Source organism: Microcebus murinus, chromosome 17 (assembly GCF_040939455.1).
Source record: "Microcebus murinus isolate Inina chromosome 17, M.murinus_Inina_mat1.0, whole genome shotgun sequence".
NCBI lineage: Eukaryota > Metazoa > Chordata > Mammalia > Primates > Cheirogaleidae > Microcebus > Microcebus murinus.
In genome coordinates this window covers 46,830,775-46,856,334 of record NC_134120.1, presented here as the reverse complement: position 1 = coordinate 46,856,334, position 25,560 = coordinate 46,830,775, and the positions used below count along the sequence as shown (strand labels likewise).

General features: G+C 38.0%; 1 protein-coding gene across 3 annotated transcripts in view; it reads right to left on the bottom strand.

Moving 5' to 3' along the window:
- Nucleotides 1–14,060: 14,060 nt before the first annotated feature.
- The window catches only part of ROCK1 (Rho associated coiled-coil containing protein kinase 1), a 150,597-nt gene continuing 139,097 nt past the window's right edge, over nucleotides 14,061–25,560 (bottom strand). For 2 of the 3 annotated variants that reach the window (XM_012746164.3, XM_012746163.3), the window contains exons 28-33: nucleotides 21,499–21,569; nucleotides 21,203–21,291; nucleotides 19,158–19,236; nucleotides 18,726–18,987; nucleotides 17,368–17,575; nucleotides 14,061–15,575 (exon numbers count right to left, since the gene is read on the bottom strand). In XM_012746164.3, the coding sequence (XP_012601618.1) occupies nucleotides 15,572–15,575; nucleotides 17,368–17,575; nucleotides 18,726–18,987; nucleotides 19,158–19,236; nucleotides 21,203–21,291; nucleotides 21,499–21,569 (713 nt within the window). In that variant the 3' untranslated portion in view covers nucleotides 14,061–15,571. Of the gene's footprint in view, nucleotides 15,576–17,367; nucleotides 17,576–18,725; nucleotides 18,988–19,157; nucleotides 19,237–21,202; nucleotides 21,292–21,498; nucleotides 21,570–22,021; nucleotides 22,070–25,560 lie in introns of those variants that run through there. The other variant, XM_075993608.1, reaches the window with a different exon arrangement.

Here is a 25,560-nt window from a genome sequence, read left to right as displayed (position 1 = left end):
AAAGGCTCAGATAATCGTTAGCATTTTTTACCAATGAAGTATCTCTTAATCAAGATATGGCCAGGCATACAGGCTCATGCCTATAATCCCAGCACTTTGAGAGGCCAAAGCAGAAGGATTACTTGAGGCCAGGAGTTTAAGACCAGCCTGTGCAAAAAAGCAAGACCTCATTGTGGTGGCATGCACCTGTAGTCCTACCCACTAGGGAGGCTGAGGCAGGAGGATTGCTTGACCCCAGGAGTTTGAGGCTGCAGTGAGGTAGGCTGACACCACGGCACTCTAGCCTGGATGACAGAGTGAGACCCTGTCTCAAAACAAACAAAATCAACACAAATGTATCATCTTACAGTTCTGATAGAGTCTGAGAATGGTCTTAACCTTAAGGTGTTGGCAGTACTGCATTCCTTCTAGAGGCTCTGGAGTAGACTCTATTCCTTACCTTTCCCAGATTCTAGAGGCCGTCTGCACTCCTTAGCTCCAGGCTCCATTACAGCAATGAAATCACTCCAGCCCATGCTAGAGTTGCCCCAACTCCTTTTCTGACGCTGACCTCTGCCTTCCTCTTATAGGGTTCCTTGTGATTACATTGGCCCCCACCTGGATACTATAGGCTAATCTCATTTTAGGATCCTTAAGTTAATCACACCAGCAAGTCCCTTTTAGAAGGTAACATATTCACAGGTTCAGGAAATTAGGACAAGAACATATTTTTGAAGCATTATTCTGTCTATCAGAGTCTGCCAAAAAAATAAATAAAAAATAGCTAATATCACTATACTTTCTTATAGCATGTATAGTTTTAATACTATTATGTTTCTCTCTCTACTAACTTATAAATTCTTGGAGGGAAAAAACCCAGCTTTAAGTAATTTGGGATCTCAAATATATATATGTGATCCCAAATATATATATACATATATATGTGTGTATATGTGTATGTTAATATATATATACACATATATATATATAGGCTGGGCACAGTGGCTCATGCCTGTAATCCTAGCTCTCTGGGAGGCCAAGGCGGATGGATCGTTTGAGCTCAGGGGTTCAAGACCAGCCTGAGCAAGAGCGAGACCCCGTCTCTACTAAAAATAAAAATAAAAAGTTAATTGGCCAAATGAAAATAGAAAAAGAAATAAAAAAAAAAGACTCAGCTACTCAAACAAGCACCACATGTACTCACCATCAAATTGGTGTTAACTGATCAACACTTAAGTGCGTATATAGTAATAACAGGTGTCGGGCAGGTGGGAGGAGAGAGGAGGGGATGGGTATATACCAGGGGTCCTCAAACTACGGCCCGCGGGCCACATGCAGGTGTTTTTGCCCGTTTGTTTTTTTACTTCAAAATGAGATATGTGCAACTACTTTTTGTTGTTGTCATTACTATTTACTTAATTTATTTTGAAATAAAAATTTCACAATTATAGTAAATTTGCAAGAGTGATACAAAAACTCCTGTTTACCCTTCACTAAGATGCACCAACTGTCACTATTTTGCCCCATTTGCTTTCTCTCTCTTTATGTGTGTGTATATATATATTTATATCAGTGAACACTCATGATTTTGTCTTATCCATTTCAGCATAAGTAGAAGATACGCCGTCCCTTTAGCTGTAAACAATTCAGGCAAAATGTCCTTTATAGCAATTTTTTGTCATCCAAGATCCAATCCAGGATCATGCCTTACATTTCGAGCTATGCTTTATAATCTCCTTTAATCTCAAACAATTCCCCAACCTAATGTTAAAGTCTTTAAAAGACTTTTACATAAAAGTGAATTCATCTAGAATAAAAGTGTAGTGCCAATTGTGTAATGAATAGTACAATGAACCTCTATATTCCCAGTATCCAGATTTAACCAAAAATTCAAGTTTTGCCTGTTTGCACCATCTAGCCTTTTCCTCTCTTAAGAGCCTCAATTAGCCATCTCTAAAAGTATATGAGGCCGGGTGTGGTGGGTCATGCCTGTAATCCTAGCATTTTGGGAGGCCAATGTGGGAGGATTGCCAGAAGTCAGGAGTTCGAGACCAGCCTGACCAAGAGAGAGAGAGAGACCCTGTCTCTACAAAAAATAGACAGAAATTAGCCCGGCTCTGACATGCACCTGTAGTCCCAGCTACTCAGGAGGCTGAGGCAACAGCATTGCTCGAGCCCAGGAGTTTGAGGTCCCAGTGAGGTATGATGATGCCACCATGCTCTATCCTGGACAACAGAGTGAGAAATTAGCTCTAGAGACATGGTGAGATTCTGGTTAGGCTTTTTTGTCAGAAATACTTCAAGAAAGATGTTGTGTGTTTCACATTGCAGTGAGTCAGGAGGCACACAGAGACTTGATAGGCCCACACTCAGTAATGACGAGATCCATGAGACCAGTGGCTTCAGGTGGGGCAGTTTCATCTCTACATCTTTAGGCTCCCTGTCAACCCATCATCTAACAGTTTCACCCACTGATGATCCTGCCTAATTCAATTATCTCTCCAAGATTGCAAACTGATTTCTAATTCTAACATTCATTAAATACTTACTGGCTGTGTTCTTCTGTAAAGAATTTTCCTTCTTCAACTTAGTTACTTTTTACTTTAAAACACATTGATATAGAAAAAGCAGTATACATATTTAATGCTTCCTCCCTCCCCCCCTTTTTTTTGCCAATTTCCAGAATCAGAAATTGGTGACCCCCCATTGTCAACAACGGTATCCAATTCTCTTGTTCATTCTCTTGGTGATAGGACTGCCTTGCTAATAAACTATCCAACAGAGAAAAAGTAAAGTATTTAATATCTAACAGAAAAAAAAGAGAGAAAACACACAGCACATAATTGCCCCTTTGAAGAGAAAGATCACAGTGCACAACTAGCCCTTTGTTTGAGTAACCACCTGTGGCTTCACTCATTGTCTTTAAGATTAGTCACCTGTGGCCTCTATGCCTTGAAGCCAGCCTCACAGAGAATGGGTGGGGGAGGAAAAACAGACACAGCCGCTTCACTGCCCTCTAGCTATCAAGTGACAATGGTAACTATTCTTTTTTTTTCTTCTTCCTTTACCCTCAATAACAGCCCAAGCCACTTGCCCTCTGGGATGACATTTCTCCTTTCTTTCTTTCGCATCATGATGTTCCCTTGGGAAGTAGAATACATTTTCTTTCTTTAAAACTATTCTAATCTTTGTGTCAAGAATTCTGTCTCATCTGCACCACGAGTTCCCACCCTAACCCTGGGGTCGTTATGAATCCATTATTTAGGCAACGTGTCTCAGTCCACGTACAGGATGGTTTTCAGTAGATGTCTTGTGCTCTCTGTCATTCCGTTTTCACCCCCCCCCCTTCTGGTCTTATGCTGACATTCCCCAGCCTGGAGTTTGGGGGCTCCTGCTCCATCTTGGCATTTAGGGTGTCACAGATCTAGCCACTATGCCAAGAACCAGTCGGGTTCCGCTGCTGGTCACATAGCTGTGTCGCTGCCCTCCCATCTCTCTGGACTCACAGCTCCCCACAAAGAGGCAGAGTTTTCTCTGGGTTTTTTGTTGTTGTTGTTTATTTATTCATTTTTTTGTTTTCAGACTGTCTCATGAGTGGTGTAATTCCTCCTTTGACTCTGGCATCAAGCATTGATCCACTCTTATTCCCCTTTTTTTTTTTTTTTTTTTTTTTTGAGGCTAGAGTGAGTGCCGTGGCGTCAGCCTAGCTCACAGCAACCTCAAACTCCTGGGCTCAAGCGATCCTTCTCCCTCAGCCTACTGAGTAGCTGGGACTACAGGCATGCGCCACCATGCCCGGCTAATTTTTTCTCTATATATTAGTTGGCCAATTAATTTCTTTCTATTTATAGTAGAGACGGGGTCTCACTCTTGCTCAGGCTGGTTTCAAACTCCTGACCTCGAGCAATCTGCCCGCCTCGGCCTCCCAGAGAGCTAGGATTACAGGTGTGAGCCACTGCTCCCGGCCCCCTTTTTCTTTATTTTATTTTAATTTAATTTAATTTTATATTTTTTCCCTTTTCCAAGTTTAGCATTTTATACTGGTATCCTTGAAGACCAAAGCTCCTTGTCACCTCTGCCTGCTGCAGACCCACAGCCCAGCAGGTCACGGCTTCAGCTTTGTTTACCACTTTGATATATTGCTCCATTTCTGGTCTATCGGGATATTTATCCTGCTCTGAGTCTGTGTGTGTGTGTGTGTGTGTGTGTGTGTGTGTGTGTGTGTTTGTGTGTGTGTGAGAGAGAGAGAGAGAGAGAGAGAGAGAGAGAATAAGAAAGTATTTCTTTTTCTTTCTTTTTATCTTTTCTTTCTCTTTTCTTTCTTTTTCTTTTCCTTTTTTTTCTTGAGACAGAGTCTCGCTCTGTTGCCTCACATAGAGTGCCGTGGCATCATCACAGCTCACAGCAACCTCCAACTCCTGGGCTCCAGTGATCCTCCTGCCTCAGCCTCCCAAGTAGCTGGGACTACAGGTGCACACCACCACACGCAGCTGATTTTTCCATTTTTTGTAGAGATGGGGTCTCGCTCTAGCTCAGGCTGGTCTCAAACTCTGGGGCTTAAGCAACCCTCCCACCTTGGCCTCCTCCCAAAGTGCTAGTATTACAGGCATGAACCACTGTGCCCAGCCTCCTTATTTTTTTTTTAATTAATAGACTTTAGTTTTTAGAGCAGTTTTTGGTTTACAGAAAAACTGAGAATTAAGCATGAGAGTTCCCGCATACCCACCTCCCAGCTTCCCATACCATCAATATCTCTTACCAGTGTGTTACAATCAGTGAACCAACACTGACACATCATTACCACCCAAAGCCCACAGTGTAAATGAGGGTTCATCCCGTGTTGTACATTCTGTGGGTTTTTACCTATGTATACCGTCATGTATCCCCCATTACAGCATCACACACAGTGGTTTCACAGCCCCAAAAGTCTCTGCGCTCCACCTGTTTCTCCCTCCCTCCTCCTAACTCCTCGCAATGACTGATCTTTTTAATGTCTCCACAGCTTTGTCTTTTCCAGGATGTCATTTCGTTGGGATCTTAAAGTATGTAGTATTTTTACACTGGCTTCTTCTCTTAGCAGCATACATTTAAGTTTCCTTCATGACTTTTCATGCCTTAATAGCTCATTTCTTTTTAGCCATTGTATGGATGTACCATCAATTCAAATGTTGATCTCAATCAGAAACACCCTCGCAGCCACACAGAGAGCAGTAGCTTCCAAATGTCTGGGTACCCCATGGCCCACTCAAGTTGACAAATGAAATGAACCATTAAACTGTTACACCAAAAATCATGACACCAGTAAATGATGGGAGTCACCTCAACTGACGGTCAAAAGAGAACACAAGCCAGCTGTGGTGGTGCACACCTGGAATTCCAGCAACTCAGGAGTCTGAGGTGGGAGCATTGCTTAAGCCCAGGAGTTCAAGTCCAGTCTGAGTAATATAGCGAGACTCCATCTCTAGAAAAAAATCAAAAGCAGAACAAGAACAACAAAAAACCCAGAACACAATGGCGGAAGGGAAGTTCCTCCCCCAATCCCCAAATTGAGATGCTAAAGACAGAAGAAAGGCAAAATGGATGTTGGGTGCAAAACCATAAATGTCTCCTATAGTGAGTCTCTGGCCTTGCCATCAAAAAAGAATATAATGACTCAAGGCTTCACTAACACTATGTACAAAATCATGTAAAATTGGTCAGAAACGTTAAGTCATATGCAAAGGTAACAGTACAATTACTGTGGAATGAATGAGCAAAACATTCTCTAATCAGTTTCCCACTATAATCCCAGCTCCTGCTCCCTTCCCCCTCTCCTTTAATTATATAAGCAGTTTTTCAGTATGATATTCCTGCCAATATGGTAATAAGTAAGTATTTTGATAAGGCTTAACTCAAGAATAACTATTTTGACACCTCTTTATTACGGTAATCATAATTGATGACCATGTTACACTAACATCTTTAAATTGTAGGCTACATAGTATATTTCATATATGTACTATATACTTATTTTTTTCCCAACATAGACAAACTTTTCCTGCTCAACTCTCCCTTCCATTGCTATACTATATATTTAAATGTGAAAAGATCTCTAGTAAATTACTAAAATTGATGCTTTAACAGCTCTGATACTGAGATAGGGGCTGTTTATTTGGCTCTGGAAAATAATTCAGTCAACTCTGGGAGAAAGGTTTTATTATGCCAATACAGAAACACATATGCTTCCTCTAGACTAGTTTGAAATGAAGGGCTGAGATTCTTGTAAACTTCCAAGAGGCCGGTATCCTCAAAAACTACTTTTAGGGCTGGGTGCGGTGGTTCACGCCTGTAATTCTAGCACTCTGGGAGGCTGAGGCGGGCGGATCACTCAAGGTCAGGAGTTCGAAACCGGCTTGAGCAAGAGTGAGACCCCTGTCTCTACTAAAAATAGAAAGAAATTAATTGGCTAACTAAAAATATATAGAAAAAATTAGCCTGGCATCGTGGTGCATGCCTGTAGTCCCAGCTACTCGGGAGGCTGAGGCAGGAGGATCGCTTGAGCCCAGGAGTTTGAAGTTGCTGTGAGCTAGGCTGACACCACGGCACTCCAGCCCAGGCAACAGTGTGAGACTCTGCCTAAAAATAAATAAATAAATAAAGCGATCTTTCTGGAAAAAAAACCCAAAAAGTACTTTTATTTAATTCATTTTTTCTGTTGTACATCAGCACACATCCTGAAGTTCATTTTATTGAGTAGTGCATCTAAAATATAAATTTTCACTGTATTCTCTTTAACAAATCTATGAGCTAAACAATTTGCATACCACGTACCTTGGAGCAAGACTTTTGGAACACTGAAGCAGAAAATTAAAGTGGAGGATTGGGTGGCAGCAATGGAAATATTGGTTTAAAATCTACTGTCCCTCTACATGTCACAGGCACGGGAGCTGGGGTGGAATTAAAAAAATAAAATATAAAAAATAAATAAGATCTGCTCCTATGTTGTCAAGTAATTTCTCAGCATTACAGGATGCTCTGTCAAAAAAATAACAGTGGTGTTCTTGTTTTCCTACTAGCAATTCACCTGGGAACCATAGCAACAAGGCTAGAAATTGCTCTCCTCCCAGAAACCTACACACATTTTAACAAAGATTGGTGGTGGGCAATGTATGTGGGTTGGAACCAGTAGGAAAATATACAGACAACTCCAAAATGACAACAGTCTGCTTTATATATTTTTTCATTGCCAACTTACTTTTAAAAAATTATTGCTATTATAGTATTATTAAGAGACAGGATCTTACTTTGTCATCCCGGGCTGCCCAGGCTACAGTGCAGTGGCACCGTCATAGTTCATTACAGCCTTGAACTTCTGGGTTCAAGTGATTCTCCTACTTGAGCCTCCTGAGTAGCTGGGACTACAGGCCAGAATCACCACACCTGGCTAATTTTTCTATTTTTTGTACAGACAAGTCTCGCTATATTGCTCAGGCTAGTCTTGAACTCCTGGCCCTGCCTTGGCCTCCCAAAATGCTAGGATTACAGGCGTGAGCCACCATGCTCAGCCCCAATTTACTTTGATCCTCACATTCAGATTTCTTTGATTCCACAGAAAAGTTCACCAGGTTTATACTAAAATTTCTTATACTAATTCTCATGTTATTTTCCACTATGCTTCTATTTATCAAATCCCTTTTATGATTTTTACTTAGTTTTATTAATATAAAATTTGCCATTTCCTGGTTTTCGCTGTAGTGAATCAGTGCAACCAGCAGGTCTGAGAAAAATTTGTTTTTGCCTCTTCTCTCTTTTTTTGGAAACAGTACCCTGAATTTCCCTTGGCAAACCCATTCTTCCTCCTCTCTCAATGCAGGTGGTTTGTATGGGTCTGGCCTCATATGACCCTGGTGTAACCAATCAGAACACTGCTTCTCTGCCCATAGTGACTAGTTCAAGGATAAACATGTGTCTCAGCCAATGAAAGGATCTCCTGGGTCCCTGCAATAACGAGGCAAAAGAGAAGTTCTTTGGGCTGAGATTGCTACACTTCTGGAATGTAGGCCTGGTGCCGCAGTAAGATGGGAAGACTGTGAGAAGGCCAACTAAAGGGATAAAACTGAGCTGGGAATACATGGATCATGACATCACTTAAGCTCCTGGATTCATGCTCAAAGCTAGCTTCTCCCATGAACTTTCAAATTACATGAGTCAATATATTTCTTCTCCTTTAGCCAGTTTGTGTTGGATTTTCCATTTGCAACCAAAAGATTCCTTATGCAAAAGAATATATTGTAAAAATGATTTCCCAACATGTTTTTGTTTTTACATTTTCCCCACGAATATTTCAACGTTTCCTGTAATTATGTTTTATGTACTGAATAACATGACTCTTATTTATTAAAAAGCACATTTTTTTAATAACTCAGTTTTGGAAACAAAGCTGTATGTGGTAGAGGCATTCAATTATTAATTGGATGACCTGTGTTGTATTCTGTTTTGTGTCTAATTGCAGATCTTTTTAGAAATGGAGTCTCACTATATTGCCCAGGCTGGACTTGAATTCTTGGGCTCAAGAGATCCCCTGCCTCAGCCTCCCGAGTAGCTGGCACTATAGGCGTGTTCCACATCAGCTTAATTGTGATTTAAGACATGAACACCTTGGCCAGGCATGGTGGCTCATGCCAGTAACCCCAGTGCTTTGGGAGGTCAAGGCAGGAGGCTCACTTAAGCCCAGAAGTTCGAGACCACTCTGGGCAACGTTAGAGGGACCCGTTTCTACAAAAAAATCCCCTAAAAACATATATATGTGTATATATATATATTAGCTGGGTGTGGTGGTGGTGGTGCATACCTATGGTCCCAGCTACACTAGGGAGGCTGAGGTAGGAGGATCCCTTGAGCCCAGGAGTTGGAGGCTGAAGTGAGCTAAGATCAAGCCAATGCACCCTGGCCTGGGCAACAGAGTGAGACCTGGCCTCTAAAAAAAAGTCATGAGCACCTTACAATTTCCTCCCTAGTAGTGATAGCTTTACTTGAACAATAAGTAGCTTGAGCTGGACTATCACTTCCAATGTAAAAATTCTGGGACTCTTAGAAATGTAGGTTGGAGGCAGAAATGGAAAAAAAATATTAAATTGGAAGAAAAATCCAACCACTTTTTTTTTTTTCAGCAAAACATGGGTCTTAATTTGAGGTGGTCATGTACAGAAACTTTGATTTGTTAGCCAAAGAAAAAGAAAGTAATTGTGGTAGAATACATTATCGTTTCCCAATATTTCCTGCCCTTCTATAGGGAGGATTGTGTATCTCACCTCCTTGATGCCAGACTTGCCTTATGACTTGCTTTGGCCATGAAATTCAAGTGGCACTGCCATGTGTCATGTCTGGGCAGAAAGGTTAAGAGCTATCTCATGGGTCACCATATCCTCTTTTCCTTTATCAGTGATATTCGAGAGACAGAGGCTACTCCGTTAGCCTGGGTTCCGGAGTGAACAGATCATGAAGCAAAGCTGCAGCCAACCCATAATGGACATGTAGCATAAGGGAAAAATAAACCTTTGCTTTTGTTAGCCACTGAGATGTGAGGGATTGATATCAGAGCATTATCCAGCGTCTTGGGACTAATGCCGTAATGGTGACTAACCAAAACTGTATTAAGGTGGTTATGCAAACCCTAAAGATTCTAAACTACATTCATAAAAGCTTGATTTGTCCTCTCTATATATAAATGTAAAGTTCAGGTAATCATAATGTGATAATTACTAAGGTTGAGGCTAGCCGGTATTAATATATAAAAGTCATAAAAGGATTATTTTTCTCCAGACTTTCCTAAAACTGATTAGATGTCAACTACATTACTTAATAGTAGAAAAATACAGCCTATCATCATGCCACAATCATAAGGGAGTCCCATCTACAAAAGTTCAGTAATAGGAAGCTACTTCAAACATGGTGAAGATTTTATGTGCAATGAATTGTAGTTGAAATAAGAAATAATTTCTATTTTAAGAGAAGGGGTTCTGACTATTGCCCAGGCTGGAGTGCAATGGCATCATCATAGGTCACTGCAACCTCAAATTCCTGGGCTCAAGCGATCCTCCCACCTAAGCCTCCCAAGTAGTTGGGAATACAGGCACACACCACTATGCCCGGCTAATTTTTAAATTTTTTGTAGAGACTGGGTCTTGCTATGTTGCCCAGGCTGGTCTCGAACTCCTGGATTCAAGTGATCCTCCCACCTCAGCCTCCCAAAATGCTGGGATTACAGGTGTGAGGCACTGTGTCCAGCCAGAAACAATGATTTTTTTTTTTGAGACAGAGTCTCACTTTGTTGCCCAGGCTAGAGTGAGTGCCGTGGCGTCAGCCTGGCTCACAGCAACCTCAATCTCCTGGGCTCAGCGATCCTACTGCCTCAGCCTCCCGAGTAGCTGGGACTACAGGCATGCGCCACCATGCCCGGCTAATTTTTTTTGTATATATATTTTTAGTTGGTCAATTAATTTCTTTCTATTTTTGGTAGAGACGGGGTCTCGCTCAGGCTGGTTTCAAACTCCTGACCTTGAGCGATCCGCCCGCCTTGGCCTCCCAAAGTGCTAGGATTACAGGCGTGAGCCACCACGCCCGGCCAGAAACAATGATTTTTAAAAGCGAGGCTGACGATTAGCTGAAAGCTGTGAAATTCCTGGATTAAAAAAAAAAAAAGTGGTCAAATGCACCTGAAGCCAATAAAAATAGAGATTGCTACTCAAGGATCTTTATAAAGGATGAATTACTGATTATGGGGAATTTTATATGCCATGTTCTGAAGTAGGTGCTACACTACCCTGGGAAAAAAAACTCTAAGGGAGCTTGCAAAGAAAAATGCTCTGAAGACAATGATGGAGAGTATTTCATAAGAAGGAGCTCTTTTGCACTAATGTCTGGTAATCTTGTAGATATTCTTCTTGACAAAATACAGTTAACAGTTGGCTAGGATTTCTAAATTGGAATCCTAAAAGTAGGAATACTACAGATAAGATACTCTATCTAACCATGAGGACTGGCAGAGAATAATGTCTGATGCCTTACTTTCACATCCCAAATCACAACTAAATTTCTCCTTTGGACAACTCTATCCCAGTATCATATGGGGCACGGAGTTCTGCAAAACAGTTCCAATATAGTCAAGTTGACACAGTACAAAAAAAAATCACAGGCAACCTTTCATAATTTTATTTTATTGTAGTTATCTTTCCATGTCTATGCATATAAATCTACAGTTTTTATCATGAGTATAAAGAATTTTTACTTTTTATTTTTTTAGAGAGGTGAAATATTGCTCTGTTGCCCAGGCTGGAATACAGCTGCATGATCACAGCTCACAGCAGCCTCAAACTCCTGGGCTCAAGTGATTCTCCGGCCTTAGCCTCCCAATTAGCTGGGATTACAGACACGAGCCACCATGCCTAGCAGGTAGAGAATTTTGTAATTCATTTGTTGCAAAGGTCATGATATAAACTGTTTCATGATACCCAAAATACAAGAAATATAACATTTTTCTATATATGGTAACATCTCCATATTCCCCTATTTCTCCTGTTTTCCAACATACAGAAGACATCCATTACTAATAAGGTGACCATGAGTCCCAGTTTATGTTGGTTTTCTTGGTATTAATAGCCCGATTTCTCTTTCAAAAGTATCCCAGTTTGGATGATACATGTTGTCACTCTAATACATCATTATTTGGGGCCTCGCCCCATCTCCACTGAATAGTACTGAAAGCCAGGGACTCATTTCCATCCAGGAAAATGAGAGGGATCTGGAATTTAACCTTCAGTGGTTGCTACTAATACTGTTAATCCTTCTGTTACACAGTTTGGATTTAGAACTCCCCTAGAGCCAGGGTTCTCAATGGCCAGTTCTATGCACTCACACCTCCCCATCCAAGATCCACATGGGGTCTTGGGCTCTCCCTCCAGAGGCTCCTCTTCCTGCCCAGTCTTGGGTTAGTTTAGATAACCTCTGATCTCCCTTAAATTACAGCACCAATTTCTTTGCTTTGCTTAGTGCCATCCAACTGCATTCTCCCTTAGGGACACAGACCACTCAAAAAAACAAAAAAGCCCAGTTTGGAAGTAGTGTTTAAGGGGGCCCTGAGACAAAAAAAAAACCATGCTGCGGGGACACTGATGGCTCAGTAATAAACTCTTACATTGTACTAAACTTCCTTATGCATATATATTTTGGTGCATAGGTATATGTAACTCCATGGGATCAATCACAGAAGTGAAATTCCTTTTCAAAGGTATATATGTTTAAATTATTGATAAATACTGCCAAAATAAATTCTCCCCAATAATAACCTTTTATCCATTTCTTGAAAGTACTGAATACTGTAATAATAAAGGGAAAAGAACCTATATATGTAATGGGCAAAAAATTCAGAAATTTTGGTCATCAAATGATACCTTAAGAGTAAAAAACTAAGAATAGTAGACATAGTATGACATTCACAATCAACTAATTTTTTAAAAGACGCTGTCTTTAATTATTCATCCTAATAGCTAATAGTTAATTTTGCTTTCTTTCTAAGCAGAAAGAATTCCAAGTTTTAGAAAATGAAAAAAGCTGGAAAGTCAAACCAGCAACCCAGTAAGAAGCAACAAACTTATGTGATTGGTAAATTTGGTTATTACATAATTTCTAGTGATATAAAAAGTAAACTACAACTTATTTTTGAGACAGGTCTTACTCTGTCACCTGGCTAGAGTGCCACAGTATCAGCCTAGCTCACAGCAACCTCAAACTCCTGGGCTCAAGCAATTCTCCTGCTTGTGTCCAGAGTAGCTGGGATTACAGGTACACACCACCACACCTGGCTAATTTTTCTATTTTTGGTAGAGACGGGGTCTCGCTCTTGCTTAGGCTGGTCTCGAACTCCTGACTTCAAGGGATTCTCCCACCTGGGATTCCCAGAGTGCTAGAATTACGGGGTGAGCTAACGTGCCTGGCCAGACAGGATTTTTCTGAGGCAGTGTGCACAGATGAGGTTAATAAGTAGAAAGAGGCATGGTACAAAGCATCTAGCTGAGTGTGGATTGTAGCTGGTATGCCAACTGTTGCAGGGAGCTAGCAGTGATCATGGCATTCTCCAGATCCTCACAATGTTGTTGTACCTTGGGAGTGGGTGGTTTCCTGAACTTAGCAGCAGCAGCAGCAGCAGCAGCAGCAGCAGCAGCTGTCCTGGTTGGTCTGGCTGTGCATCGTGGCATTGGGAGTCATTCTTCAAAGCTCTCTCAATTCTCAAAGAACTCTAAACTCAGATTAATATTTCATTTAAAAAAAGTCCTCTCTTGCTTAAACTAAGATTAGCTCTGTTCTTTTCTATTGGTCCTTAATACATTAGGTAGTGGTGATGGTTCTGAGAAGGTGGTAAACACACTGTCAGGAACTGTGATGGGTCTGAGATTTTACCCTATTTGCAAGCTGCAAGTTAGCCTGTCAGTTTAATGGATCCTAATAGAAGACATGAGACTCTGGGGTCAGAGCCAAATGAGTTTGTTACTCACAGCACAGCAAGTAGCATGAGCTTCATGTTCCTGTCAGGTCCCCTTCTCCCTGCAAAGTCCCATGTGGGAAAGGGAGAGTGGCCCAAGTGAGTGCTGAACACACAGTGGGTTTGTATCTCAGGTGAGGAACCTCAAGTTCAGGGAACCCAAATATTTTATAATCTTTTTACCTGGAGGGAGACATTATCTTTATTATACTAGATAGTAAACAAACCTGCCTTCCTCTCAAGGGAGACACTATCTTCCAAGGCTGTTCACTATATAAATATACTTAGAAAAGATAGTCCAAAACAAAAGCTGACAGAGCCTCTGCTCACAGGATGTGCAGAAAGGCAAGGGACCCATAGAGAATCATTTCCTAACAGACATTAGTCAACTTTTCATTTAAACTATAGTCACTCTTGTTTTAGAGCCCAAGACCAGGTTTTACCTTTTAAAAATATACTTTAATCTAGGCATGGAATTTAATAAACATTTGTATACAATTAAAGAATAATTTTTAGTATGCTTTCTATTCATTTCAGCCATGAGAAAACACCATAGCAATCATCATTAAAGATATCCATCCATAAATTACTTTTATTTCTCATTAAATGAGCACAGAGTCATTAGCATATTAATAATAGATATGTTTATTATTACATATCCATCAGTGCGGCTTTCAATACCACTTGAAACATGCTTATCATCCTAGAGACGATCAGTTTTCCAGTGCTTCTTATTTGATACACATTACTGCAAAGCCATTATAAATTATTGAGGAGGTATTTGGTTAAAAAAAAACCAATAAATCATACTGCCATATGAATCAACTCTTGTTATTGGACAAGAGTTTAACAGCATTTATCTGATAATTCCTATGTTAACTGGAAAACATCACGAATGTATTGCCATAATTTTATTTTTATATTGGTGTAACCTTCTACATTTTTTTGCTGATAGTTTTATAAAGTCATGATAGCAGGTAGTTTGATGCAAAGATTGTACTCAATTTATGAAAGTCCAACAAACTTCTAAATATTTTAAATTAAACCAATTATCAATGAAAACCCACTGACACACATAATTTTTTGAAAATATGTTTTTAGAAATTTCTATACTTACTCATGGCAGTAAAATAATCTCTCAAATTAAGGCACTAAAAGGGCAATGCAACTCCCATTGAAAGTGTTCTAAGAATAATTTACATTTCAAACAGTGCATACATTTCTTATATGTTTGTTAACTTAATGTCTTTATCACTTAAAACCACAAAGAAATACATTATACAATTACAGAAATGATGTACCCCACAAAATGCTTTTAAACTTGGTTCTTTTTGTACAGTTAGTTCCTAATGTCTCTAGTAGTAAAATAACTCAATATGGCTTGGCAAAAATGCATAGATTAAATGTAATATTTTCTGTCTTCTCCCACTCCCCCAACTTGCTGAAACATATACAGTATTTTGTAAAGCATAATGTAAGATATTTAATTTCTCCATCAAGTCCACCACGGGCAATCTACAGTAAGGCTTTTAAATTCTACAGTGAGGGCACTGAAGTTCAAGTGATGTCACTGCTTTCCTAAAATAATTTTGTTTAGTCTTGCAAGAGCACAAAAACTTAAGTCATTAAAAAAAAACTTCAATTTGTCTCATTTTGAGATATTTTCATTACTCCTTCCATGAGCTGATCTTGATAGTGATGGCCATTCCACTTGAAAGTGAAAGTCCCTTCCTCTCACTCATATGAGGAAAACTCTGTTCTATCACGATTGACAGGCATTTTCTTAGAAATTCAAAAAGGCAACACCTTTTTAAAAAAATATATCTACCTAAGCTTCCCCCCAATTGTACTTGCATTACATAGTAATAATTAATCTAATCTACCTGTAGGCAAACCCGCAATTAAAAAAAAACCCTCAGTGTGTTGTGCCAAAGCAAGGACAGAATAACAGCAATCTTAACCCTGAAGCCTGTGATATTTGTGTCAAAGAAATAGCCTGTCTGCTCTGCATGGTTAAAGAAGCCTGGTTTTTCAGGTAGCATCCCACACGATTCCACAAGGCACTAGGTTGCAAGGTTAACTGTTGGGAGAAGAAATAGAGAAAAAAAACCTGTTAATTCAAGAAATGCACTCAGTTTAAAAATGTAAGAAACAAAAATGGAAAGGAAAGGTAAATACATATTACCTTTATATATAAAAATTATACAAAATTTAGAAAACAGGGAAAAGGAAAAATATACTTTGTATTATCTCTTCTTTGTTTCTATTCATTTTCAAACACATTTTCTTACTCAGCTATTATCCTATTTTAAATCATTTTAGATCCAACTTATACCCTATGCCCAGGGGAGGGTTGATATAGCATTCTACACATACAGAAGAAGGAAAGTATAGGAGTCATTTCTAAGAACTAGACTTGGTTACTGACAATAGGGAATGAAAAAAAGGGATGAGTTTAAGATGGTCTTAAGGCGCTTGAAAGATGTGGGTGACATTAGCAAAGAGGCAAATTAGTGTTAGGTCTCTGCTTCTACATTCCAATAATCCCCTTAATCTGTGTGATTTTGTACATACTGCTCAATTTCTCTGAGCCTCATTCAGTCATATGTAAAATGAGAACTTAATGAGATTTTATAAATTCTCTCCAAGAAAAGGTTTAATTGTAATTATGTATCATAGCATATATTTTTGGAAAAACTTTCATCAAAAAGTTAACCCCTCCCCCCAAATGTAGGACATAAGTAGGAAGTTTATTTGTAATAATATAGTCACTGATAATATAAATAATTTTGATTTTCTAGAAAAACTATGCCAACATAGTTAAAAATAACTCAGGCAAGGTGCTATGGCTCACGCCTGTAATCCTAGCACTCTGGGAGGCCGAGGCGGGCGGATTGCTCGAGGTCAGGAGTTTGAAACCAGCCTGAGCAAGAGCGAGACCCCGTCTCTACTATAAACAGAAAGAAATTAATTGGCCAACTAATATATATAGAAAAAAAATTAGGCCGGGCGCTGTGGCTCACGCCTGTAATCCTAGCTCTTGGGAGGCCGAGGCGGGCGGATTGCTCAAGGTCAGGAGTTCAAAACCAGCCTGAGCAAGAGCGAGACCCCGTCTCTACTATAAATAGAAAGAAATTAATTGGCCAACTGATATATATATAAATAATTAGCCGGGCATGGTGGTGCATGCCTGTAGTCCCAGCTACTCGGGAGGCTGAGGCAGAAGGATCACTTCGAGCCCAGGAGTTTGAGGTTGCTGTGAGCTAGGCTGACGCCACGGCACTCACTCTAGCCTGGACAACAAAGTGAGACTCTGTCTCGAAAAAAAAAAAAAAAAAAAAAAAAAAAAAAAGAAAAAAAATTAGCCGGGCATGGTGGCGCATGCCTGTAGTCCCAGCTACTCAGGAGGCTGAGGCAGCAGGATTGCTTGAGCCTAGGAGTTTGAGGTTGCTGTGAGCTAGGCTGACGCCATGGCACTCTAGCCTGGGCAACAAAGCAAGACTCTGTCTCAAAAAACAAACAAACAAACAAAAAAAGAAAGATCAAAGTTAAAAATAAAGATAATCAAAAGTTTTATGAATTTATTTGCATTAAAAAAGATTAACTAAAAGTTGGTTAAAACATTAAAAGCTAAATATATGGCATTTATACCAACTATGACAATAAAACTCAACATTGAACTAAATCAATATCACATTATATTATTATTAATTTCTAATGGGAATCAGTTAAACTAATTTATGAAGTCACATATAAAAACCTAGTTACAAATGATGTCCTCTTTGGTGAAAAGAACAATTAGAATTCTGATTTTAATAGATGTTATCCAATCATTTTCACATTGTTAATAGGGTTAACAAGTCAATTCTTACCTAGTTTTTCCAGATGTATTTTTGACGACTTTCCGGAAAGACTGATTTGCAGTGGATCTTGTAGAGAGAGTTCGAGGGGAGGCACGAACAAAACCAGATGGTGGATTCTTAGGGATTTTCTTTACTAAATGAGTTACCCATTTTTTTTGTTCATCCTGAGAACATGCTAATAGCAGCATATCTCTTGCCGATGTTACATCATAACTTACTATGTTAAGGGGGAAAAAAGCACAATTAAAGTCACATAATATTTTTAAAAACTCTATCGAATGTACAGTTTTTCAAGTTCTTGAAGTTATAAAAGTTTTATTATGCTTAATTAGGCATGGACAGTATTTCTTTCTCCTTAATTAGGCTGAAATTTAAAAAGAAAACATTTGTCATAAACTAAAAAGAGAAATAAAGAAAACTCAGAAATACAAAAAAATGCATAATACAGATAAATGTATTTAAAGAACATAAATTTCTTATCCTAAAATAGCTACAGTGTATTCTTCCCATCAGTTACCTCTATAAACTGGAAGACATTTTGTCTATGATACAGCATGCTAGTACAGACAATGAAAGCCAAACAAAATGCAAACACGCAGGAGGTAAAAACTCAAGGGGGAATATACTGGAGCTCACCTACAGCTCTTGTCTCCAACTTAGAATAATTTCTTAGTGGCATTTTTTTTTTTTTTTTACAAGGGGATGATTCTCTTTAAAAACATTATGTTCAAAGTTAAATCTGAAGTTGTGAAAACAGATGCATATTGCTCCACTAGTGTCAAAATATTATTTGTTTTCTTTTCTTTCTTTTTTTTTTACAAATGAGTAAGGGTCTCGCTTTGTTGCCCATGCTGGAGTACAATGGCGTGATCATAGATCACTGTAAACTTGAACTCCTGACCTCAAGAGATCCTCCCACCTCAGTTTCCCAAATCACTGGGATTACAGACAAAAGCCATTGCGATGGCCCAAAATATATATGTATTTTTTTGAGACAGAATCTTATTCTGTTGCCCAGGCTACAGTGCCATGGCATCAGCCTAGCTCTCGGTAACCTCAAACTCCTGGGCTCAAGGATCCTCCTGCCTCAGTCTCCTAAGTAGCTGGGACTATAGGCACACACCAACATGCCTGGCTAATTTTTTCTGTTTTTAGTAGAGATGGGGTCTCACTCTTGCCCAGGCTGGTCTCAAACTCCTGACCGCAAGCTGGCTTCCCAGAGTGCTGGGATTACAGCATGAGGCACCGTACCTGGCCCCAAAATATTATATTTTATAACCTGTTTTCAACTTGGTATAGATGATTACACTTGAAATTATTTCACTGGGACTTAAAACTAAGTTGTAAAAATAATCATCATTCCTTACCTTTACATGGAGAAATTAAGTCTTCTTTCTTATCTAAGTGATCTCTGTGGCACTTAACATGGCATCTTCGACACTCTAGGGCTGGCGGTGGCTTAAAAACATGCCAGAGAGGTTTGGCACAGGCCTCACAATTGGCAGGAAAGTGGTAAAGGGTAGGAATGAACTCATGGCCTTTGTGATTTTGGAAATTAGTTTTCTCAGCTTGTTGTACTGGTTCCATCTCCACATCTTTTCTACATTCACCTTCATTTGCATATAGTATCTACATTCAGGAATGGTGAAAGGAAGAAGATAAAAAAGCTGTTAAATCTGTACATAAAAATTTCAAATATAAAAAATTTCAAATATACAAAAGCACTGGTATAGTTCACATTTACTTCACAAAAGCACTTAGTGCTCAGGAAAAAGATCGTTTGAAATTATGATTTTTACCTGGAATATTTTAGGAATTTCTTCAGTTTCAGCTCTATACACATCTCCTTGGGTTACAGGTCGAACATGAAACAGTTTACTAAAATGAAAATAAGTACAGGCCATTAAGAAAACTCACTTATACCAAAAGATAGACAATTTACTGAAGAGGACATACAGATGGCAAATAAACACAAAAAGATGTTTAACAACATTGACCATTAGGGAAATACAAATTAAAACCACAAGGTGTACCACCATACATCTATCAGGTTTAAAAAGTAAAAGTAATAATAACATCAAATGCTGGTGAGGATGCAGAGAAACTAATTCACATGTACACTGCTGATGGAAATATAAAATTGCAGAGCCACTCTAGAAAAGAGTATGGTAATTTCTTACAAAACTTAACATATGCTTACCACATGACTCAGCAATTGCATTCTTGGGCCTTTATTCCAAAAAACAAAAATTTACATAAAACTTTATACCTATATAAAGACCTATACATAAATGTTCATAGCAACTTTATTCAGAATAGCCCCAAACCGGAAACTACCCAAATGAATGGTTAAACAAAGTGTGATTCATCCATAACATGGAATATTACCCCAAAATAAAAATAAATAAATCACCACTTGGATCAATTTCAAGGGAATTTATGTTGAATAAATTAAAAAATGATGATTGGCCGGGCATGGTGCTCACATCTGTAATCCTAGCCAAGGCAGGAGGACAGCTTGAACTCATGAGTTCAAGACCAGCCTGGGCAACAGAGGGAGACCCCCATCTCTACAAAAAAACAGAAAAATTAGTCAGCCATCATGGTGTGTGCCTGTAGTCCCAGCTACTAGGGAGGCTGAGGCAGGAGGATTGTTTGAGCCTAGGAGCTGGTGATTACTGTGAGCTATGATGCCACCACTGCAACCTAGCCTGGGCAACAGAGTGAGACTCTCTCTCTAAAAAAAAAAAAAAGCTGACTGATTGCAAAAGATTACACGTTGAGTCCATTTATATCATATCCTTGAAATGACAAAATTATAAAAATGGAGACAGATTAATGTTGCCACAGATTAGGAAGGAGTGGAGGGAAGGAAGCTGCCTGTGGCTACAAAATGGTAGCATAGGGATCCCTGTGACAAAATTGTTCTGTATTCTGACTGTGGTGGTGGTCATGTGAATTTACATATGTGGAAAAAGGCATACATATTGGAAAGAAAGAAGTAAAATTATCATAATTTGGTGATGACATTATATACAGTTATCTCTCCATATCTGTGGGGATTGGTTCCAGGATACTCAAGGATACCAAAATGCTCAAGTTCCTGATATAAAATGGCAAAGTATTTGCATATAACCTACACACATCCTCCCATATAATTTAAATCATGTCTAGATTACTTATAATATTTAATACAATGTAAATGCTATGTAAATAATTGTTATACTATATTGTTTAGGGAATAATGACAAGAAAAAACATTTCTACATGTTCAGTACAAAGGCAATCATCATAGGCCTAACTATATTTTTTTCTTAATCAAGACAGGGTCTCTCTCTGTTGCCCAGGCAGGAGTACAGTGGCACAACCATAGCTCACTGTAACCTTGACTTTGGGGGCTTAAGTGATCCTCCCTCAGCAGCCTCCCAAGTGCTAGGACTACAGGTATGTGCCACCACTCTCGGCTAATTTTTTTTTATTTTGGTAGAGATGGTGGTCTCGCTATGTTGCCCAGGCTGGTCTTGAACTCTTAGTCCAAAGCCATCCTCCAGCCTTGGCCTTAAGTTAATATTTAAGTTTAAGAAAAACAGAAAAGTACAGGTGGCTGAAGCAGGAGATCGCTTGAGCCCAGGAGTCTGAGGATGTACTGAGCTATGATGCCGCCACTGCACCCTAGCCTGGGTGACAGAGTGAGACTGTTTCAAAAAAACAAAAAGAAAGAAAGAAAAACAGAAAAGTGTATAACGTTATTTAAATAACACAAAATATAAACTAAATTGTAAGCCTAAAAATAATTATCAAATTTAACACTCAACTACCTTAAATTCAATCAAAGGCAACTTACTCTATGTCTAACACCATAGATGGATTAGATTGTTCCTTATCTTGTTCATCATTATAGAACAAAATTTTTTTGCTGCTCACCACAACATACTGAAATGAGAAAAAAGGGGAAGAGATACAAAACCAACATTAACTTGGTTTGAAGTGACAAACATAATATTTGCCATTTATATTTAGATTATACTGTATTAACCTAAAATCAATGCTCATAAAAAAGCAGTTGATAATATAATCTGTATGTTTTAAAGTAAAATATATAACAAAATATCAGTTAGAAAAAAATTAGGCATATGGTACCTGCTTTTTCCAGCCATATCGTTTGATATTTCCCCTGTTTGGTACAGAAAGCCAACCTTCAATTCTTGACTCTAGGAGAAAAAGAATATATCATAGTCAGTTTTAAATTATAACAACAGGAAAAACGATTACAAGTTGTCTGACAGCATGCAGCAACAGGCAATTGAACACAAATGAAAAAGTGCTATAATTTGCTCTTCCATGCTTCAATCACACAGATAAACTTTATGGCCATACAAATATTGCAGAAAAAAACTCCAAGCCACTTTTCCCATAAAATTAACATTTGGTACTCAATTACAAAAGTATGAAGTAACAATACCCTTAAGAGCCAGGCAAGACTGAAATGGATTGCAGCTTAAATGGGATATGTATGACACAGAGGACTTTAAATATCATTTAACATTCATATAAAAATATTCAGCAAAAAGAAAAGAAAAATTATGCAGCAAGTGGAACAAATTAGAGCCATGATTTACACAAGAAAGAGCAAGCAAAAGTACAGAAGTGTCCTATTACTCACAGAAGACAAGAATAGAAGATAAATAAATAAGGAATGCAGGCAGACCAACTAGATATAAAGAATAAGAGACAAGCATTTTATTTGTTTTCTCAGTACAACATTCTGATAAACTTTTTGGTAAAATATCCATAACAATTTTAATAAAGTTGTCCAAATTTAGTTAGGGGGGGGCACTTAATTCTAGTGGTAAGTCCAATTACAATTCTTCTCAAACTGAAGGGGAATAAAGCCTTTTAAGTTTATGATACATTAATTTAATAAACAGTAAAAAAACATAGAATTCAGCCAGTCAACTGGTAATATCTCAACTAGTCTGTGCATACCAGAAATTCCTTGACTATTTTGATTAAGACATTTTATAATAATTATCATGACTATTTAAATTTAACTAATGTTTATTAGAAACTTTATCTTTAGGGGATAAATATGATTGTACTAGAAATCATTATATATATCAGGTTGGAGATAAGAAAATTCATTCAATTTAAGTGTTTTCTGTATCTTATTATATTTGAAACAAAAGAATAGAAGAGTAACTAACTTTAAAGGGTGATGCTATAATGTGACAGATTATACTATGGTTCAAATCATGATTTAATGGGAATATGTACTGTTCCTCTTCACATAATTTAAAAGCTATAAAGTTTAGTCTTACAGTAATAGTAACAACAGGTAACATTTAGTGTACATTTATTATTTGCCAACTGCTTTACATGTCATATCTCATATTTAACCTATGTATAATCGTAATATAGGCTATTATATCCCTAGGAATATAGGATAGGTTCTATTATGAAGAGACTGAGGCTTAGCAAAGTGAACTAACTTGTGCAAAGGCTACTCTGTCAGTATCTGTGAAAGTTCCAGGGTTCAAACTCAGGTATTTTAATTCCAAAGCTTATGCTTCTATAGCTAAACACTGTTCTGTCCCCAAACAAGCTCTGCAGTTAATTGAATTGTGGTAATATTAGCTTTTTTTTCTATTTCTACCATGTACTTAAAATCTCCACACCTTTGCTTATGTTATTCCCCATCATATAAATTGTAGCTGTTATAAGAAAATAATGAGGTAACTTTATTCAATCCAAAATGACCCTTTTCTTCTCTCAACTTTTTTCTTAACTGCTGCTATTTAGTTTACAAAATAATTGTTTAGGTTCCTTAGGTAGTAGATCTTTGGTAAGTTTTGTTAGAGCAGGGACCATATTCTAACACTTGTTTTATATATCTGATGGCAACTGACACACAGATAAGTTACTTGATAGAGATGTGGATTATTTTGCAATTCAGGCAGATTTATATTAAATAACATGCAGAAGGCTGCTGATCATATATTGATCATTCAAATATTTTATCTTACAAAAGCAAAAAGGTTATTGCTAGGAAATTTCCCCATTACTGTAATAGGGAAATTGCAGCTCTTGTTTTAAAGTGTGGTTTGGAAAACATAAAGATGAACAATATTTACAATAAGAATTATTCAATATCTGATGATACAAGACTGTTTAATATCAGTAATTCCTCATTGAAAACAAAAGATATGAAAGCCTTTGAAATCTTGACATTTATACAAAATTGTGTATGCCCAAATACTCCACTCCCATAGTTATTTTTTTGTCAGAATGATGAAAACATCCATGTTTTCTGGCTCTAGGTTTGGGTTAACCTGCCAGTGTTTTCTTATTTTCGGTAAGTTGTTACATGTTATGACTTTATCTGTCATTTCAATGTTCCTTTAGAAATTGTATATATCAAAGGCATTTTATGAATCAAATAAGCCCAACTTTTATATTTGCTCATATTTAAATTAAATGAAGAAATATGGAACTCAAATGAAAGTGCTGAGGTGACATGAAGGTTTTTGCCAATTTAAAAATATAACGTTATGGGAGAGAATTTTAGTTTTTCCTTCTGTTGAATTCCCTCAGAAAAGCAACTGAACTAAGCTCAGTGTTAACAAATTAAAAAAATATATACTGGCTTCTCCTCTGTTTCCTTACTCCTACCTTAGATACAAGTTAATATACTTATAAGTTTTAAAAACATAAAGCCCTCCTCTAAAACCAGGACTACTTCAGTGGCAATCTGAAGGTGTAACACTGTAAATGCTATCTTTCACACTGCAAACAGAGAAATCTGCTTTTCCAGATAAGGAAATGAAACTCATGCTGAGAACTTCTAAGTCTAGATTATCACAAATATGCTAAAAAAGTACAAAAACCTGGCTCCAAATTTTATACAATATTTTTGTCAAGCAATTTGAATTTACAAAACATTAGATATATATTATTGCAATATTAGCAATTGATTCTTATACTCAAATAAGAGTCTAATTACAGTAAATCAATATTCAATACAGCCGGTTTAAACATCAAAGCTAACCCTCTGAAGACTACTGAAGTTTACGTGCATAAACCACACACTGCTTAAGAAAGAGGTAAAGAACCATTTTGAAATATTTTAATTAACTTCAAAAGTGATATAAAAAAGAAAATGAAACCAATCAATACTCAAGAATTCAGATGTGTTATCTTCAAATCACTGGTTAGATTTGGGCAGAGTAGAAACCCTCATATACTCAAATATTTGGAAACACACCAAGAAATCTACCATTTTCAGGTTTAATTTACATAGCCTAAGATCAAGCTGGATGAAAAAGAGAATGATGCAGATAATTCATAAGAAATAATGAATACTGGCCGGGCGCTGTGGCTCACGCCTATAATCCTAGCTCTTGGGAGGCCGAGGCGGGTGGATTGCTCAAGGTCAGGAGTTCAAAACCAGCCTGAGCAAGAGCGAGACCCCGTCTCTACTATAAATAGAAAGAAATTAATTGGCCAACTGATATATATATAAAAAATTAGCCGGGCATGGTGGCGCATGCCTGTAGTCCCAGCTACCCGGGAGGCTGAGGCAGAAGGATCACTCGAGCCCAGGAGTTTGAGGTTGCTGTGAGCTAGGACGCCACGGCACTCACTCTAGCCTGGGCAACAAAGCGAGACTCTGTCTCAAAAAAAAAAAAAAAAGAAATAATGAATACTAATGAAGTGGTGACACCAAGTGTTTTCCCTAATGCTTCATCTACTTCTACATTCTCTCCAGATATCTAGGCCAACAGTTCCAAAAGAAAGAAATAGAAAGAATGAAGCTGCAGTTATCACATTAAAGACTTTTTCATCTAGGCAACAGGCAATGCATACTGCTAAGAGTAACTTAAATTTATACAGTGTGCTAGGCCATAAACTGCCACAGAACCAAAGGGAGGATAAAGACATAAAAGAATTAAGAGAAAGAAAGTGACTTTAAGAATGATAATTCAGAGACGGAGTAACTTTTTTAAATAAGATTTTTAGAATTGGGAAATTTAAAGGAGAGACTTAGTCAATAACAAGATACTCAGAGATTTATAGAGGCAGAACTCTAGATCTGTGAGATAATTAAATTAGAATCTTTACACTAACTGATAAAGTCTCATAGAAATATTAAAAGTCACAGTATCCATTCATCAACTACTTAAAAAAAAATTTTATTAAACTAAA